The following is an 18,441-nucleotide window of genomic DNA, read 5'->3' as shown; positions in this document are numbered from 1 at the left end:
TGAGAATTGAAAATACATATATATTATGCAAAATAAAAAATATATTGGCAAAATATATAAATAAAAAATATATTGAGTTAGTAATAAAACAGTAATAAAAAAAAACAAAATTGGAATTGAAAATTGAAATTTCAAAAATTGAAATAAATAAAACTATTTACAAAAAAATAAACATATCATGCAAAATAAAAAAGGTATAAATAAAATGTTAAAACATTAATCATGAAAAACATGTAAGTTTTAAAGAAAATAAATGGAATTATGGAAAATAGAGTTGAACCAATTATGGAATACAAAAAATTTATAGGGAGAAAATGAGGTCGAAATTGGAGAATAAAAAGTAAGTTAACTGAGTTTCAAGATCGTTTCGATCGCGACTCATAAACTGCGATGTTCGATCTGTCTGATTCGACAACCTGCTCACAAAATGATCATGCTCTTTTTCGCTTTAGTTGGTGAGTTTAAAAATCTCACACATTTTACACGTTTACTAAGTGAGTATGAGTGCAAGCGTGTGCTAGAGGGAGATAGCGAAAAGAGGGGGAGAAGTGCGGCGGGGTTGGAAGACAATCGGCTCGTCAAAGGAGGCGTTTGATAGTCGTCGGAGTCGGTGTCGAGTGGAGTCGGTGTCGAGTCGAGTCGATGCGAGTTGAGCGTTGAGCTTCTTCCAGCGGCGGCGATATTGTGTGCAGTCATATGATGGACGTATCGCGCTGCGTATCGTAACAACAACGTAGCGGGCGTTGGGCGTTGAGCGTATAACCGTTACCGTTACCGTTGGCTCAGGCTGTGTGGGGTTACCGTTAGCTTTTGAAGCATTGTTTTCCCGTTAACGGTTAACCGCTTGCCAGCTTTATTCTAATTCCAATCCGTCAACGCGAACGCAAACGCAAACTCGAAAGCGCGCCGCACCCGCAGCTCTGCAGCTGCGCAGCTGCCGCAAGCAGAGACGTGAGCTTCCAAGCATTTCAATCTAAATCACAAACACACACACACACACGTACAACACACTCACACACACTCGCAGAGCGGCAGACAGGGCACAACAAAAGTGTCAACCCGCCGCCTGCAGCGCTTCAATTTCAATTCAATGCGCGCCGTGTAACGGTCGCGATCAACGGTTCTATGCATTGATTTTCGTTCGTTTCTCCGTTCGTTCGCCTTTTTTTTTTCTGTTTCGCCTTCGCCTTGCCAAAAGCCAAAAGGAAATTCGCAAACATACAGAAAAGTGCAGTGCAAAAAAATTGTGTTGTGATTCTTTTTTTTTTTTTTCGTTTTTCGTGTCGGATTTTCGGAGTGTGGTGTGTATTACTTTCTAGTAGTAAATTTTAATCAATAAAAACAAACGCTGCGTAAATTGTTTGCCACAAGGAATTTGTGTAACATACTAACAACGAAAATAATATATATAGAATCATTAAAAATAAAGTATAAAAAGATTTCTTACTTTACAAAAACGTTTCAAACTTCTCAAATATTAAAACTCTGGCTAAGAAATAAAAGTTTTTCCCCCATAAGATCCTGGCTCTATAAAATGTTTTTCAAGTGTTGAAAGAAAACAACTTTTTTACTTCAAAAGAAAACCTGAAATATATTCCTTCTCTTGTTAAAAACAGCATCATAAATTTTGTAATTTTCCGTCGGGTTCTTTTTATACGATTGCGCGGGGTCGGCTAACGAACTGTGACCTATTGGAGATGGTATTCCTCCCCGTTCGGTCTGTGCAAATATAATACAGCCAATATTGCCAATGATTCAGTTCAGTTTCATTATCTGTTTTGTGGTCACTTTTTGTACAGCTTATCAGAGGATCCGCATTGCTCGAATTTCATATAAAAATATGTGCATGCCACACATAAAATATATACACATATCTGTATAATTATGTTAACAAATTGACTTCAAATAACCTGCTGCTGCATCTTCTTCAAACTGATCGTAACGAAGATTAGCTACAAATTTCCGCAGTTGTTAATATTCAAAGTTCAATTTAATCAACTCTTTTCATATAATTTTGACCACCCTGTGGAATAGCCTGATGACCTGTTCACCCATGTTTTCCTTAGCCTTTGAGAATTGTTATTGTTAAAACTCTTTTTTAATAACAATCTTAGCTGCACTCCAAGTTGAGTGCTTAAGATTTGCGCCTAGTTAGCTCAGTTGGCCCGACTTGCGTAATATGTTGTATGTTTCAATTGTGTTTTTGTTTTTTAGCACGTTTTATTAATTGACGTGTTGTTGTTGAGATTTCGCTTTCTTTTTGTGTTGTGCTGCATTGTTGTTTCTCAGTTTCTTTCTTGACAATCTTAACGATCTGCGCTCCAGTTTAGACAGCACGGCACGTCTATGAGGGGAGGGACTTCTAGGTATAGCTTATAGGGTATAATATGTATAGTAAATACATAGGTATTAACGTACAACGCGTCGTATGTGTAATCTGTTCTCTCTAGGGGCCTTTAGCCCCTTCGGCACATGCATTTGTATATGAATGAATGCAGCTAATTAGTGAAATTGTTCGATTCGATTGTTGTGATCCGCACAAAACGATTGTTGAGCTGGACGCCACAGCTGCTATACATAAGAGTAGTGTTTTTTGGTTTTTTTTTTTAAATTGTTTTTTTTTTTGAGTGGGGAACTCGTGGATGTGTCGACGTTATCGCCTCAAGGTGGCTTCTTGGTTGCTTTTGGCGCCTTAGCATGAGCATATAAAAATTTTGGAAGCCATCGATCATGTTGCCAAGTCGCATGTTTAGCAACAAATGTTGCTGGCAACATTTTGTCAGCGAGCAATCCTTGACGATTCATTTACTGTATTTATATATAGTGATGATATTTGGGTCGATCGCAAATGTTATCGACATTCACTTGTCAACGGACGTTATTAATTGTCGTGTAACCAAGAGGCATCAACTCAAGAGCTTGTTGGCCCCCTCGTTATCAGTCTCCACAAAGAGAGAGGAGAGAAGGGAGAGAGAGGGAAAGAGAGTGGGGAAGACATTGATAGATCGAAATGCAATTAATCATGCATGCGAAATATTGTCTTGTTCTATGTGTAGTAGCAATGTCAACATAATTAGCATTACCAATTTTACAGAAATCACAATGAATGTTTCTCTCTTAAAGGTATTACACCCACATTATACCTATACTATATAGCAGAGTCCCGTCGGGTGGGTTATACTATATAGACTATACGTCATTAGCTTGGCAGCATGGCTGAAACAAACACTTCGTCGTCGTCGTCGTTGTCATTGTCGTGATTATTTACTAAACGTGTTCATTTTGCAGTTGCTGCTATTTATTATTGATTATGCGACTGTTTAGCGTTCAGTATATGTAAATATTTTTTATTCATTCACTTCCAAATACATTATATACCACAGCAGCAAAAATTTAAACTTAAATAAATACAAATACTATATAAATATATATAAAACATGCAAGGCTTGCCGAATTCAGAATACTCTCACCTTAACCTCACTTAAGTTATAGCTAGCAAATACATTCTATAAATAAAAAAATAAAATAAATAGAAATTCTATAAAAATATATATTAAAAGTGTTAAGCTCGTCGTATTAAGAATACTTTAAAAGGCAATTTCAATTTAACCTCACTTAAGTTATAGCTAGTATATGCAGCATTAAAAATGTTAAACAAAATAAATACAAATTCTATATAAATATATGTAAAAAATGCTCAGTTTTCCGAGCTCAGAATAATCGCAAAAGAAACTTTCAAAAGTGCACCTTAACCTCACTTAAGTTATAGCTAGCAAATACATTTTATAAATAAAAAAATAAAATAAATAAAAATTCTATAAAAATATATATATATTAAAAGTGTTAAGCTCGTCGTTTTTAGAATACTTTCAAAGAATATTTCAAAAAGTGCACCTTAACCTCACTTAAGTTATAGCTAGCAAATACATTCTATAAATAAAAAAATAAAATAAATAGAAATTCTATAAAAATATATATAAAAAGTGTTAAGCTCGTCGTATTTAGAATACTTTAAAAGGCAATTTCAATTTAACCTCACTTAAGTTATAGCTAGTAAATGCAGCAGTAAAAATGTTAAATAAAATAAATACAAATTATATATAAATATATGTAAAAAGTGCTCAGGTTGCCGAGTTCAGAATAATCTCAAAAGAAACTTTCAAAAGTGCACGTTAACCTCACTTAAGTTATAGCTAGCTATAGCCATTATATACCACAGAATCAAAAATTTTAACGAAAATAAATACAAATACTATAAAAATATATATAAAAAGTTCTAAGCTTGCCGAATTCAAAATACTCTCAAAGAAAACTTTAAAAAGTGCACCTTAACCTCACTTATGTTATAGCCAGGGGGCTGATAGCTTAAATTATACAAATTTTTCTCTATACCATAATTGAAATAAATACTACAATTGATAATCTCTCTTGAATGATATAAAAGAAGTATTTCTGACTTTACGAAACCTTTCGCCTATATAGTTAATGGAATCGTTAACAACAAAAATCGAAAACGAAAAACAACAACTTCGTTTCATAATGATCGCGAAACTGTACTTGATGTGGGCTGCGATTGATTTACACCCACTGACACGTTTTGATAATCGTCGATGCGAGATCAGTTCAAATTAAAATGTCTGATTCAATCCTTATCTGATGTGGATTATCCGTGGCACGTTGGTTATCAATTAGTAACCTTTATATGACTATATTAAATGTTCTGTTGTTTTTCGCACTTAACTTTAATTAAATATTGATCAACTTAATTTACATGATCATAGATTTGGTCGGGATTTGGTTCATTGGGGCCACTTGCTCATATATATCATATGTCCCAAAATAACAAAATCGCACAGAAATGAGCAAAACATATTTTCAGATTTCCACCCAGATTCAAGTGATTAATTAGAATGCATATTTATAGCTTGAATGCTGATCGAATGACTCTAAAAATAGAAGAATTCGGAAGTATTCCATAAGGAAGTGCAAAATGAATAATATCTACTGCTTTTTTTTTATCGATCAGTTAAGTTGAACTTTCCATAAGCAGGCAATAATAAACCCCTGAAAGAACTTTCCATACACAACAGCAATTCCCTATAAGTTCCCTATAAAGTTTTTATTATGCTAATTGCAATCAGCCCTAAGCAATAAAGAATTTTCGTACGTTTGTCGATCGACGATCAACTTTTTACTTTTATTTGCAGAATTTTCCATTCCGTTGAAAATTAGACAAGCCCAAATCACAGCCACAAATAACGTCATTAAAAAAGTTTGTATTTGTTTGCCGTTTTTTTTTTTTTTTTTTGTAAATAAATAAAAGTCTAATCAAATATAATACAATAAATTGAAAGAGTTCCATTGAATGGCGCGTCATCGGCGACGGCGATTCAAGCGAGAAATGCGATCAATAAACACAAAAAAAAAAAAAAACATTTACTGTTTTTTCGTCTCTTTTTTTGTTGGCATGCTTTATTATTGTTAACAAATAACTTAGCCCAATTTGATGGCTTTTGACTTTCAACTACAACAAACATCAAGAAATATTTCTTAGATAATTTCATCAACATTCTTGTACTGAAAACACAAACACACACACACACACACACACAAAAAATAAAGAATACAAAAATGATAATTTTAATTGAATATAATGATATTGTAGCATTCGCATTATCAGCTCAGCACTTGACTTCAATTGTAGTAACAAAAACAACAACAATAACAATAATAATAATAATGCGACCAACAATAGATAGATTTCGTTGTAGTTGCGGCAATAATAATAAGTTTAAGCTGTAGAAGAGTTCTGTAATGTCGCATGTAATACTTGAGATAGATAGTTCAGAGTAAACAATACACTGAGTGCAAATAGTATGCACAATGACTTGTAAGCTGCAGAAATGTGCAAAGATATTGAATCAATAATCTTTTCTTGTCTTTGCTTCATTTTTAAACTACTAAATTATATTTTTGGAATGTCTATTTTGTCAGCAGATCAATAGATACGTTTATCCATATCTATAATACATATGTAATTCAAATTCAGTTCATTTAAAAATTCAAATCACATTTTAAATAAACTTAAAATGGGTTGATTTTTAGCAGAATTTAAAAAGGTATTTCAAATACACGTTTTTATTTAATTGAAAAGAAAATCGATGAAAATTACACACAAAAAAAAAATATACGTTTATTTATTTTAATTGAAAAACAAATAAATAGAAAAATTACATTGAAAAGAAAATATATAAAAATTAAGACAGAACAGAAAAATTACATTGATAAGCAAATTTATAATTATGAACAAAAGAATAGAAAAATCATATTGAGAAACGAATTTATAACAATTAATAAAAAAAAAAAATTAAAAACATTAAAAAAAAAATTCTTCGAATTGCTTTAATGACCAGATTACAACAAAAGGTGCTCGGGGAAATTCGCAATTCGATCGATATGAAGATAAAATTGTGCGTGAATTTTGCACTCAGCGAACACAAAAGATAAACCAGGTGATCATGTTTGCCGCAGTGACTGTAACGACATCCAAAGACGGACAAAGTTCGAAGAAGTGTGCGTGTGTGTGAGTGTGTGTTAAAGATACCGAGTTGAAGCTAATATAAGTAGTGAACTACCTCAACATGAACCAATAATAATTACGGTGGAAAATGAGTTATCTTTACGATTTTGCAAGAAGTACAAGCAATAAGTAGCTGCTATTATCGATCGAATTTATTTCACAAATAAGTTAAATCGAAGCACTGGCAATTAGCTCGTATCTAACTAAGACAAAACCATCGATGCCGATGTTGGTGTCGATGCATGTGTGAATTGCCTCTGCTTACTTCTCTCCCCCTTTTCCTCATCGGAGAGTTGTCAACGCGACGCCACCTAATAATTGGGGAGAAGGCGGAGAAGTTGGAGGGAAGAAGGGAGAAGGCGTTAGGAGGTCTCTATATCGAGCCGCTAATTAGACGCGATCGCGGTACATTTCCGAGCAGTGTGCCACAAAAAAAAAGAAAAAAAAATACAGAATCTAACACACAAACACATCCCATGCCCAATGCGAACGTAATCCCAGACAGATAACAACGTTGTCGACTACTTTGCACCGCTTCTTACCAAAAAAAAAAAAAAAAAAAAAAAAGCTGAAGAAAGGGAAGCAGCAAGGTGCTGAAGCTATTCGTACAAATTAGCAGCAATACTCACACTTCTACACTTATACGCCTGGGAGCGATATGATTAGAAGTGTCAATAAGTATGTAAACCCCAAGTGTTTGCCGCATCGCCAAATGACGTCGCTGCCCCAGCTCTGAGCAATGCCGTCCCAATGACGTCGCTCGCTATGTGGAGCAACCACTGCGGGTGGCGGGGGCGGAAGCGGGGGAAGGTTGCAAAGCCCCACGGCGGGGGAGCGGCATAATCATAACTACACATAATCATAATCATAGCCATAACCCGGATCGACGGAAGCAACGAGTTTATCTCACTTTGGTTCCTCGACACGGTAGCTACCCTACCATAAGCGGGCTGATCATAAATTTACGACACTGATATTCTTGCTGCAAATGAAAAAGTGTCACTTAAAGTGTCAAGTGTGGTTCTAAATCAACTGCTAACTGCGTTTATAAAGCTCGAACTTCCCGGTACCACCTCTAGCTAGGTTAAAATCCGGTACTGCCAGCTGACTGATCATAAATTTAAGACTCCAACTTGCATTGATATGCTTGCTACATTCGAAAAAATATCATTTAAAGCGATGAGCCTCAAGAGTGGTTCTAAATTAAGTGCGTACCTTAAGCACGCCCATCCCGGTACCACCTCTAGTTAGGTTAAGTTCCGGTACTGCCAGCGGGTTGATCATAAATTTAAGACTCTAACTTGCACTGATATTTTCGCTATTCGATATTTTCAAGTGTGGTTTTAAATTAGCATCTAGCTGCATGCTTAAAGCTCGACATTCATTTCTCTGATTTACATCAGATAATTACTTTGCTAGCCTATAATCTAAAATGAGAATTCCTAGCATATTTCTATATCAACTAGCAATAGTATTTGATAAGAAAGTGTTAAATAATGCAATCACTCTCAAGTGCAATGTTCAACCTACAAACTAGAATTAGAAATATACTTCTACCTTGCATGAGTAAAGCACAGGTCGTAGAGAATGATCAATGAATGAAGTTTCGAGCAACTACTGCAGCCACAACGCGACGACCTTCCGCTTCGGTACCACCTGTAACCCTACAGTCTTCCAGTGTAGGGTAGCAAATAATCTAAGACAGAGCGACAAGCACAACTCTTTAATGTGGAGCAGCGCTGCCCCAAAAAAAAGAGAGAACAGTCGGACATGGGTAACACACATATATTTAGACAATCGTCTAACTAACTCGAAGCACTTGAGCAATCGCAATCAAGAGTCGATTAGCGCTGATACAACCATAAATAATAAATAAAACATAACCCACAAAAGAACTCGACAGATATTGCAATTCCAGCTGAAATAAAAAATGTAAAACAACAAAAAATGTGAGCAAACAATTTACTGAAGTGCTTCGATTCGGTCGCTACCGATCTCCGAATCCCAATCTCAATCTCTCTTCCAAACCAATCCCAAATAAAACCTTTGCTGGGCTATAAATAAATGAGGAATACTCGTGTATGTTTGCAGTTTGAGCCAGCGACGACGGGTCGAGCATGTCGCCAAACCGTTGGATACTCTTGCTCATCTTCTATATATCATATCTGTTATTTGGCGCTGCGATCTATTACCACATCGAGCATGGCGAGGAGAAGGAAGCACGCGCCGAGGAGCTGAAGGAGCGCATTGAAATCCATGGTGAGTAAAACATTCGATTCATTCCGTTTTTTTCCCTTGATCTTAACCTGTCTATAACCTAAGTAAACTTCTGAAAAAAAAAACAACAACAGCAGCTACTGCTGCAACGGTCATAAACGACAATCTATAATATCCAAGATACAAACATCATATATGAGATCGTATATACTCATTTAGTTTATTGTCCCGGGGCCCGGTCACAATAAAAGCCCAACAAATTTTCATCTCGAGGGCATATGATATCACAACTAAACTGTCTGCCACGAAATTTGGCCAACAAGTTTTGTTTAACACCACTTACGTATGTAGTTGCCAGACGCCCCCGTCGGACACTAAAAGATAGCACAGCACTTCCAAAGTTTACGACTATCTCTGCACAATACACTGCACCCGAAGAAGTTAGCTAAATTCCATAGCTCTCTTGGCGAGTGAGGAATAAAAGTGTGTAGGTGGGCTTAGTTTTTGTGTTTACATAAGATTCGGGATAGTTTTCGAAATAAAAAAGAGATAGGATAATAAGGAATCGGAAAGAAAATAACCCATCGAATGTAAAAAAATTTTAATTAAAAGAAATGGTTTTCTATAATAAATAAGGAATTGGAATCTCAAGAAATTTGCAATAAACTCCGTCATTTTTAGAGATGGTATAATGAAATTTCATATATGTATGTGCTGTTCTATACTAAATAAGGAATCGAAAATAAAAGCTTAATTGGTAAAGATAAATTCAACATTTAGAAATAAAAAATAAACTTAAAATTTAACAGGAAAATAAGGAATCGAAAACTGAAGAGCCCATTGAATTCAGTAATTTTAAGAGATTGATTGAAAAGATATTAAATAAGGAAAAAATCAACTACCTGAACTCAGCAAATTGAATAGATGCTTTTATGAAACTTGGTATGTGTGCTGTTCTTACCAAAAAAAAGTATTTAGAACTTATTTTTCCGATAGAATGATTATAAAATTAGACAACTGCAAACTTGGGAATTTCGCTAAAAAAAAACACATTCCAATTTAAAAATTATCCATATCATTATAGAAAACCTAAAATATATACATACATAAAAGAAAAACAAGTTTTTGGACTTTTGTTTTACAATAATCATTGATCAACATTTAAAGAAAAGATAAAAATAGAAATTAACGTTATTTTGAATTTCGCAACTGTCCCAATTACAAATACAAATACTACAAATTTCAAGGTATCAGTAGAATCAATATTTTAGAAGAGCATACAGCATTCGATGTGTGAAACTTGAAGCAATTTGACGGTGTTTTATTTTGTTTTTGCCAAACGTGCGTAAATGTTGAGAAATGTGAGCTTTATGAGTTAGCAAGTGTGCGAATCTGATCCGTGATTAATTGCATTATACGAGTTGAATGTGATTTACATACCTACGTATGTCTGGATCACTCTAGATCTCTATTTGTATAATCTATGTGTGTGTGTTTGTATAGTACATCGTGGTATAGTTTTTGTGTCTACATAAATGCGCGATGCCAGCGTATTTATTTTGAGGGCTATTCCACAATAATTGCAATAAAATCAAATTTAAACAGCACATAAAATGTGCTAATTATGCAAATAAATAAACTATAAACTCTAATTAGACACCGTCGAAGCGAGACGTGCGGCGATAAGCTATAAATATCATCCAATACCATCGAATTAAAAACGGAAACGAGCCTCACGATCATCAAGACATGATCGCAACGATCGTCGGTCGTCGATCGTTGTTGGTTCGGTAAATGACATTTCGCATTGTCGCAAATAAAACCTTAAATACATATTCATAGTCCTTAACATTATGACTTTGACTCTGACTGACTACGATACAAGTTAATGCCCGGTCATGATTTATGATCGATGGCATTGTCGGACTTTACGCTGAGCCCCGAAGTGTCCGAAGGGTCTTTGCCAGAGGTCTTAACATCAAAGTCTCCAGTCTTTATCAAAGTAATGCCCAGCGATAGATATAATTCAGGGGCTTGAAAACCACTTCAATGCTGCCCACAAGCGATATTTGTATCCTATTCCCTTTTTGCTTGACATGTGCTGCAGATTTTGCTGTCAATCAGCTTAAATTGTTATTGCTGATAAGAGTCGAAGAGAAGCTAACTAAAGTGATCTTACTTCCCCCTAGTAGGTGATCTTAAGAAGCGGTGATCTAAAGACAAGTGATCTTCATATTCAAAATGAGATCTTCGTCTTTAACTAGAGATCAACTTTCACCTCTTCAGTGATTTTTCCATAATCCAAGCTTATATTGCTGATAAGAGTCGAAGAAAAGCTAACTAAAGTGATCTTACTTCCCCCTAGTAGGTGATCTTAAGAAGCGGTGATCTTCATATTCAAAATAAAATCTTCGTCTTTAACTAGAGATCAACTTTCACCTCTTCAGTGATCTTTCCATAATCCAAGCTGATATTGCTGATAAGAGTCGAAGAAAAGCTAACTAAAGTGATCTTACTTCCCCCTAGTAGGTGATCTCAAGAAGCTGTGATCTAAAGACAAGCGATCTTCATATTCCCAGCGATCTTCGACTTTAAATAGAGTTCAACATTCATCTATTCATTCCCTTTGGTGATCTCTCCATAATTCAAGCTAATTTTCCTCGACATAGTTCAACTTTAAATGATCTTGCCGGCAGCTCTCGAAAACCAAACGCTGGCATTAATTAAATAAATTTATCAATTTGTTTGCCGCAAACATTTCCGGCTCACAACGCGATAAGCGAGATAATCTAAATAGACGACATCACGTCAAGTCGAGGCTTGAACGATTTACAAGAATTTGTGCTAATCATCGACGTCTATGAACAAATTGTCGCAATCACAATCAAACTAGGGTGGGGAGGGGAATAAGAGGGGGGCGGGGAATCCCTCCCATACATCCACAAATCAGCGACAAAAGGCGATACAGCTGCCAAGATTTGAAAAGAAAGAGAGAGAGCGAACGAACGAACGATGATGATGATGATTATTATAGCTACATGGTGTGTACCGGGAATTGCCCGTAATTGTTAAGCATTTCCCTCGTTTTCATACGTCCCGTGGAGCAGATAACGCATCCAACAACAAAAAAAAAAAAAAGAAAAACAGAAACTAAATCTGCGCCTGGGGGCATTTATTGAATTATGCAATTCGTTAAAAGATTACGATCTCAAATTGTTGTCAGAGATTTTGTGCATTTGCTTGCAGCTCTAAGGTTTATTGAATGATTGCACTTGGTTAATCACAATAAATTGCACTTAGGATGCACCTTTAACTAGTTCAAACTTAACTCGAGATACGCCACCAAACTCCCTTCTCCTCCTCCTATCTTCACTGAAGAACACTTTGACGTCAGACCCGAAAGATAAGAATATTGCTAGGAACTTACAGCACAAATAATTACGAGTAAATTCCCAAGACAATTTCGGAAAAAAGTTCGATTGAAAATGAGCGTAAGATCGTTCAAAATGTTGTCAGTGTTGTCACCCCCAAAATATTATGGTTCTACGGTTCTAATACAATAAAATGAATCATCTATTGCGGTCCGATTAGATCTCCGCTCTCCATTCGCCAGATAATGTGTAGGCAATTATAGGCTTGCAAATGCGGCAATAAAACATATTTCAAGTGCAATTGGCAACCCTATCGTGGCAAGATCAACGCAACGTCTGCGCGTAATGATCGTTACGAACGTTACGAAATTCGCATTTTAAACAGTTACAGCTGGGGGCAAAGCACCGTGTTACAACCGATGATCATCGCAGCGATCAATGAATGGCTCGGGCCAGGGTCAGATCTGTGTTTTCTTCTCTCCCCTCTCCATCGAGGGGGGATTCACTTCGCTGCTCGATGCAGTCGCCACTCGGTTTGTCACGTTGACAGTTTCGGTTTCTTTTATGCGCTAAACTGTTTTTTGTATTTTCGGAAAAGCGGAAGGTTAAATGGCGTTAGTAACGCCAATTTTGTTTGCTTCCGGAACACGTGTAATTTGATTTGATTTTATGCTTGATTGAACTTTCGTGTGTTTAGTTTTCAATGTCTATTTCCTCTCTCTGTCTGGGTTTCTGTCACAGATTATCTATTGGATCAGTTGTCGGATAAGAATGAGACAACGCAGAATGAAATATTGGAGAGGATAACGGATTATTGCGGCAAACCGGTGACGGATTACACGAAGGATGAGTACGAAATTCCCTACACATGGACCTTCTACCACGCCTTCTTCTTCGCCTTCACTGTCTGCTCGACGGTGGGCTATGGCAACATATCGCCCACCACGTTTGCAGGTCGCATGGTGATGATCGTCTACTCGGTGATCGGCATTCCCGTCAACGGTATTCTCTTTGCTGGTCTCGGCGAATATTTCGGACGAACGGTGCGTAAACTTTTGCAAGAGAACTTTACCCGACAACTAAATATTTGTTTCCTTTTCAGTTCGAGGCGATCTATCGTCGGTATAAAAAGTATAAAATGTCCTCGGATGATCATTATGTGCCGCCGCAGCTGGGACTGATCACAACCGTTGTGATCGCTCTTATACCGGGCATAGCGTTGTTCCTTTTGCTCCCCGCCTGGGTGTTTACCTACTTTGAGAACTGGCCGTACTCCATTTCGTTGTACTACAGTTATGTAACGACATCGACAATTGGTTTCGGCGACTACGTTCCCACATTTGGATCCAATCAGGTGAGTTACATTTTCCCCCATCGATTGTATCAATCTCTAGAATTTGAATTCCTTATGCAGCCTCGAGAATTCGGCGGTTGGTTTGTGGTCTATCAAATCTTTGTCATTGTCTGGTTCATATTCTCTTTGGGTTATCTGGTGATGATCATGACATTTATCACACGGTAAGTTGAGCATTATTATTTGACTGCATGATTTGAACATGTTTCGTTTTGCATGCTGGGTTACTTCATTTTAACCTCAACCCAAACACTCATCCGATATATTTATTATATGTATTTCTCATAAAAAAAAATACCAAATACACATACAACATACAAAAACGACAACAGTGGACTTCAAAGCAAGAAACTGGCCCATTTGGAGCAACAATTGTCGTCGAATCTGAAGGCAACACAGAATCGCATCTGGACGGGAGTTACCAAGGATGTTGGCTATCTGCGGCGACTACTCAACGAGCTCTACATACTCAAAGTGAAGGTAAAGCACATACAAAAAACAAACAGAAAAAAATCATTTCATACAATGCGGGCTAATAAATTAATTAATCAGGGCAGATCATACTACAAATTGTTACGTGTTTGTTTGTGAGTTTTATGTTAGCCTGCAAAATGAAGCGAGCAATTTCTAAATATTCAATTTGCTATTTAATTTCTATTAAACAAGTTCGTACAACTTAACCTTAAAACCAGGGCAAACATTTATTTAGCGCGTGAAGCGTGTGAAAAGTAACCTAAGTAAGGGAAAGTTAAGCAGAAAGCATGATCAATGCTTCAATTTACTAATTAAATAACAATAACATTTGTGAAACTGAAAATTGACAAAGCTAACCTCACTTCTGGGGAAAACATAAGCACGCTATTTATACGTATTGGGAAAAATTAGACCTAACCTCACTTTTTGTGCAAAATAATTTAGAAAGCGCACTCTAACCCTAATTTTGCACTACTATGTAACTTAATATATTTCAAAGAAATTCAATAACTCAAAATTATGAATTAAATTAAGTGTGTAATTTAATTTCTTTGCATTAAACCAACTTTTGGGAAAATTAATTAAAAAAAAGCGCAACCTAACCTCACAAGCCAATTGTTACATTACATACTACGTCAAACGTCAAACGTTGATTCGTCAAGCGGCAGTTGTCACGTAAGCTGCAGACGCATGCGGCGAGTTCGTCACAAGCTCAGCGAAGAGACGCTCAAAAGGGAGACGACGAAATCACACTAACGTACTAACACACACCCACACACACCCACACACACACATAAGTAAATAGATATTGTGTGACACGGGGAATGCCTTCGTCATGTCTAATCACATTTCCTTTATGCTTTCGCAAAAGCATAGCGGCAACAACAACAATTTTTTTTTGCGTTCTACGCAATTAATAATTAAATGTTTGACTAAGCGGGCGCACTTAACCTACAGCACAACACTGGGTGCGATAAGTTCGATGACAATACAAAAAATATGTGATACACTTTTCTTCTTGTAGTTTTGTCGAAAGGGAAATAGAAAAAGCGCGCAGAATAAGATTAAGAGTGCACAGAAGAAGAAGAGCAGGCGTAAGTAAAACAATCAAGAAACATTCAAGGATTTATGTAGATCGAAAAAAGAAGAAGAAAAGAATAAATGGCAAACTATACTAACGCATATTTCAATTTGTTGCACTCTCTTTACATGCGCAACAACGCAACTCACACGCTATCGATAACTATCGATTTATCGCTCTTGACTTAAACAGCCCGTTTACACCGACACGGAATATGCGTTCTCACTGCCACGTTCGGCCTCCTGCCCCGAACTCAGCATGTATCGCGTGGAACCCGCGCCGATACCAAGTCGCAAGCGCGCTTATTCTGTATGCGCCGAGGTGGCGTCTGCCCAGGCTGTGGGCTTGGTGCACGCCAATTCCGATACGGAGCTGAGCAAGTTCGATCGCGAGAAGACGTTCGAGACGGCGGAAGCGTATCGCCAGACCACAGATCTGTTGGCCAAGGTGGTGACGGCTTTGGCCACGGTTCAGCCGCCGCCGGAGGCTGATGATGCGGCACTTTATGGCGGCTATCATGGCTTCTCCGATTCCCAAATTCTCGCCAGCGAATGGTCCTTCTCCACGCTCAACGAATTCTCGACGCCGCGTCGTCCACGCGGTCGTGCATGTTCCGACTTTAACATTGAGCCACCGCGTCGTCCGCTGCGTGCGCCACACACACACAACGAATGGACATGGAGCGGTGATAATCAGCAGATACAGGAGGCCTTTAAGAATCGCTACAAGAGTCAGGCGAATGGTGGCAGTGCCAGCGATTCGTATGTGGTGCACCTGGAACCGGACAGTGTTGAGGAACATCTGAAGAAGAGCAACACCAGTGTTGGAGCCGGTCGCGTCAAAAAGTTCTCCATGCCCGATGGCCTACGCAAGCTCTTCCATCGCAAGCGTCCCTCGCAGGATCTGGAACGCAAGCTGTCGGTGGTCTCGGTGCCCGAGGGCATCACCGAGCTGCCGGGACGCTCGCCCCTCGACTACTACAACAACACGGTCACGGCGGGCGCCAGTCAATCGTATCTACGCAACGGTCGGGGACCGCCGCCACCGTTCGACTCGAACACAAGTCTCGCATCGGGTGGAGGCCTCAACAATCCGGGCTTCCAGCTCGACGATTCGGAACAGGCAACCTTCAGCTCCAGCACGGGCCCCTATCAACGCAGATCCGCCGCCGGCGTTGCCGCAGCTGGCAAACGTCGTCGCGAGTCGATCTACACGCAGAATCCGGCGTTGGCTGCACGACGTGGCAGCATGTATCCACCGACTGCTGCCGCCCTGGCCCAGATGCAACGTCGCGGTTCCGGTTCGGCGGCCATGGCTGCAGTTGCCGCCCGTCGGGGCAGTCTCTTCCCCGCCACAGGAGGTGGTCCCACAACCGGTTCGACGCCCAGGCGCTCGAGTATCTTTTCCGTTACCTCTGACAAGGATATGGACGTGCTGGAGCAGACCACCATAGCGGACCTCATACGCGCTCTCGAAGTCGTCCACACGCATGCGGTGCTCGACGAACACCAACAGCAGCAGCAACAGCAACAGCAGCACCAGTTGAGTGGCAACAAGCTGCACAAGAAGCAGCGTAAGATGGGCAATGCTGGCCTCGATCCGCCTCAGCTGCCGCCCCTACTCTCGTTCTTTGCGGGCGATCAGACGCGCACCTTGCAGGCCACAGCAGCGAATCGGCTTTACGCCAGACGCTCCACTATTGTGGGGACCATGTCACCGCTGAGCGGCGTTGGCAACAGCAGTGCTGGGGCCGGACGTCGTCCCTCGGGCATTCAGATGATGGAGCCACCGCCCAGCTATACGGAAAAGCCGCTGCCCAGCGTCGCATCAACGTCGACGCCCAGCGGACCGTCCAAGTTCCGGCGACGCTTCAGCGTGCGTCCCACGGCACTGCAAATACCACCAGGCCAAGCGCCACCGCCCGGCGTTAGTCTGAGCGATGAGCCGAGTCCGTTGCCAACGAGTTCGCAGACGGCACTGCAGCGTCGCCTCTCGCTGCGTCCCTCGCCGCTGGCGCGTGAGCTGTCACCCACTTCACCCACGGGTGTGAACAGTTCGGGCGCATCTGGTTTGGAGGAAGCGGGAACTTCGGCCTCCCGACTGCTGCCATCGTCACTTACGCGACCGAGCACGAGCAGCACACACTCACCGTTGTCGAGGATTGTGCAAATCTCGCAGGCACAACGCAAGAGTAGTATGCCCGAGGGATTTGCGGGACCGGGTGCACGAAAGCCCGGCAATAATCCAGGCAGTAACTCCGGAAGTGGTAGCGGAGGTGCCAGCGGAAGCAGCGGAACAGGCAGCGAAAAATAATCGATTGATGTTTGTCCGGAAAGTGTCTCAAGTGTTGTTTAGTTTATAGTTTGATTATTGTTGCCACTAATTCGCCTATCTGTACTACATACTATGTAATTTTATGTTTAATCCTATACAATTCTTGCGAAAACATTCCTCGGATATATACGTATTTTCCCGGAAAAAAAAAACATTCCTAGCTCGCCATTGCGAACTGCATCATATCAATATCATGTTATACTTTATATATTTCTTGTTATGATTATTATTTATACGTTACTTTATCTATGCCAATATCTATTATGAGCGATGAGCTTCCATGAACAAAAAAAAGAAACTTCCAATAATTATGCCTATGTATGTTACTACTATTAATTAAATGTATACGAAATATAAGCGCAAAAGTATTATGAATCTGTGAAGCGCATATTTATTTGAAACTCCGCTAATTTTGACTTTAATTGCTGTCTGTTCGAAATGTATTTTATCAAGTGCTGGTATTCAACAGGGGGTGGCTAGTAATGAAGGGCTCTATTTCGGAACGGGGCGCCGATTCAAAGCTGCCTGCATTAATCTCGGCCTGATCGATTATGGGGGGCAAAAGCAGTTCTTTCGATGTCACTGGAGGTGGGTCAAGAACATAACTGTTCTCCGATTGCATCTCTTGTGCCTGCATCTCAATGATCTCCATTTTGTTCTTCATTTCAATCAGGTACTTCTTGTAGGCTCGATAAAGCAGCACCCCGCAATATAGTCCGAAAAGCGCGGCGGTCGTTAAATAATTTCGTTGCTTGGGCGTTTGGATGAGAGCGCGACATTCTTTAACACAATTCAACGGGGTTAACGTAATGAACTCCTGTGCAAAACCGGCCATACTAAATTACAATTTGAATTTCTATCGAATAAATTTTGTGTGTGCAAAAGGTGAAACAGGTGAAGCTATACTAAACTCATTTAAAAACACATTCGGTCCCCAATTGAAATGTTCAACGCATGCTATAATTTTGAAAATGCCGCCCTGAGTATGGTAACCCACCCTATCGATAGCAGAAAGCAGTGAGACCATTAC

At 39.2% G+C, this 18,441-nt stretch overlaps 2 protein-coding genes across 3 annotated transcripts; one reads left to right on the top strand and one right to left on the bottom strand.

The window, feature by feature from the left end:
- Positions 1–618: 618 nt before the first annotated feature.
- On the top strand, positions 619–17,961 carry LOC117573109 (open rectifier potassium channel protein 1). Of its 2 annotated transcripts, none has more exons than XM_034256040.2 (7): positions 619–1,301; positions 8,672–8,839; positions 12,910–13,211; positions 13,271–13,522; positions 13,583–13,686; positions 15,021–15,090; positions 15,270–17,961. In XM_034256040.2, the coding sequence occupies exons 2-7, from the start codon at positions 8,698–8,700 to the stop codon at positions 17,388–17,390; spliced, it is 2,991 nt and encodes a 996-aa protein (XP_034111931.1). In that variant the 5' UTR covers positions 619–1,301; positions 8,672–8,697; the 3' UTR covers positions 17,391–17,961. The 2 variants fall into 2 exon arrangements, with proteins under 2 accessions (XP_034111931.1, XP_034111927.1); XM_034256036.2 differs by lacking the exon at positions 15,021–15,090 and adding an exon at positions 13,855–14,002 and having other exon boundaries at positions 621–1,301.
- Positions 17,857–18,316, bottom strand: LOC117573182 (uncharacterized). The gene has a single exon (XM_034256165.2). It carries the CDS (start codon positions 18,244–18,246, stop codon positions 17,860–17,862), a length of 387 nt encoding a protein of 128 aa, XP_034112056.1. The 5' UTR covers positions 18,247–18,316; the 3' UTR covers positions 17,857–17,859.
- Between the last annotated feature and the right edge of the window lie 125 nt (positions 18,317–18,441).

The sequence above is a fragment of the Drosophila albomicans genome, chromosome X (genome assembly GCF_009650485.2).
Source record: "Drosophila albomicans strain 15112-1751.03 chromosome X, ASM965048v2, whole genome shotgun sequence".
NCBI classification, from domain to species: domain Eukaryota; kingdom Metazoa; phylum Arthropoda; class Insecta; order Diptera; family Drosophilidae; genus Drosophila; species Drosophila albomicans.
This window is presented reverse-complemented; position numbering and strand designations above follow the sequence as displayed.

Excerpts from the sequence above, each read along its gene's own strand:
- LOC117573109 (XM_034256036.2), top strand. The coding sequence starts at position 8,698 with ATGTCGCCAAACCGTTGGATACTCTTGCTCATCTTCTATATATCATAT. Across the intron at positions 13,687-13,854 it reads ATCATGACATTTATCACACG|TGGACTTCAAAGCAAGAAAC; the intron begins GTAAGTTGAGCA and ends AAACGACAACAG. Across the intron at positions 14,003-15,269 it reads TCTACATACTCAAAGTGAAG|CCCGTTTACACCGACACGGA; the intron begins GTAAAGCACATA and ends TGACTTAAACAG.
- LOC117573182 (XM_034256165.2), bottom strand. The coding sequence starts at position 18,246 with ATGGCCGGTTTTGCACAGGAGTTCATTACGTTAACCCCGTTGAATTGT.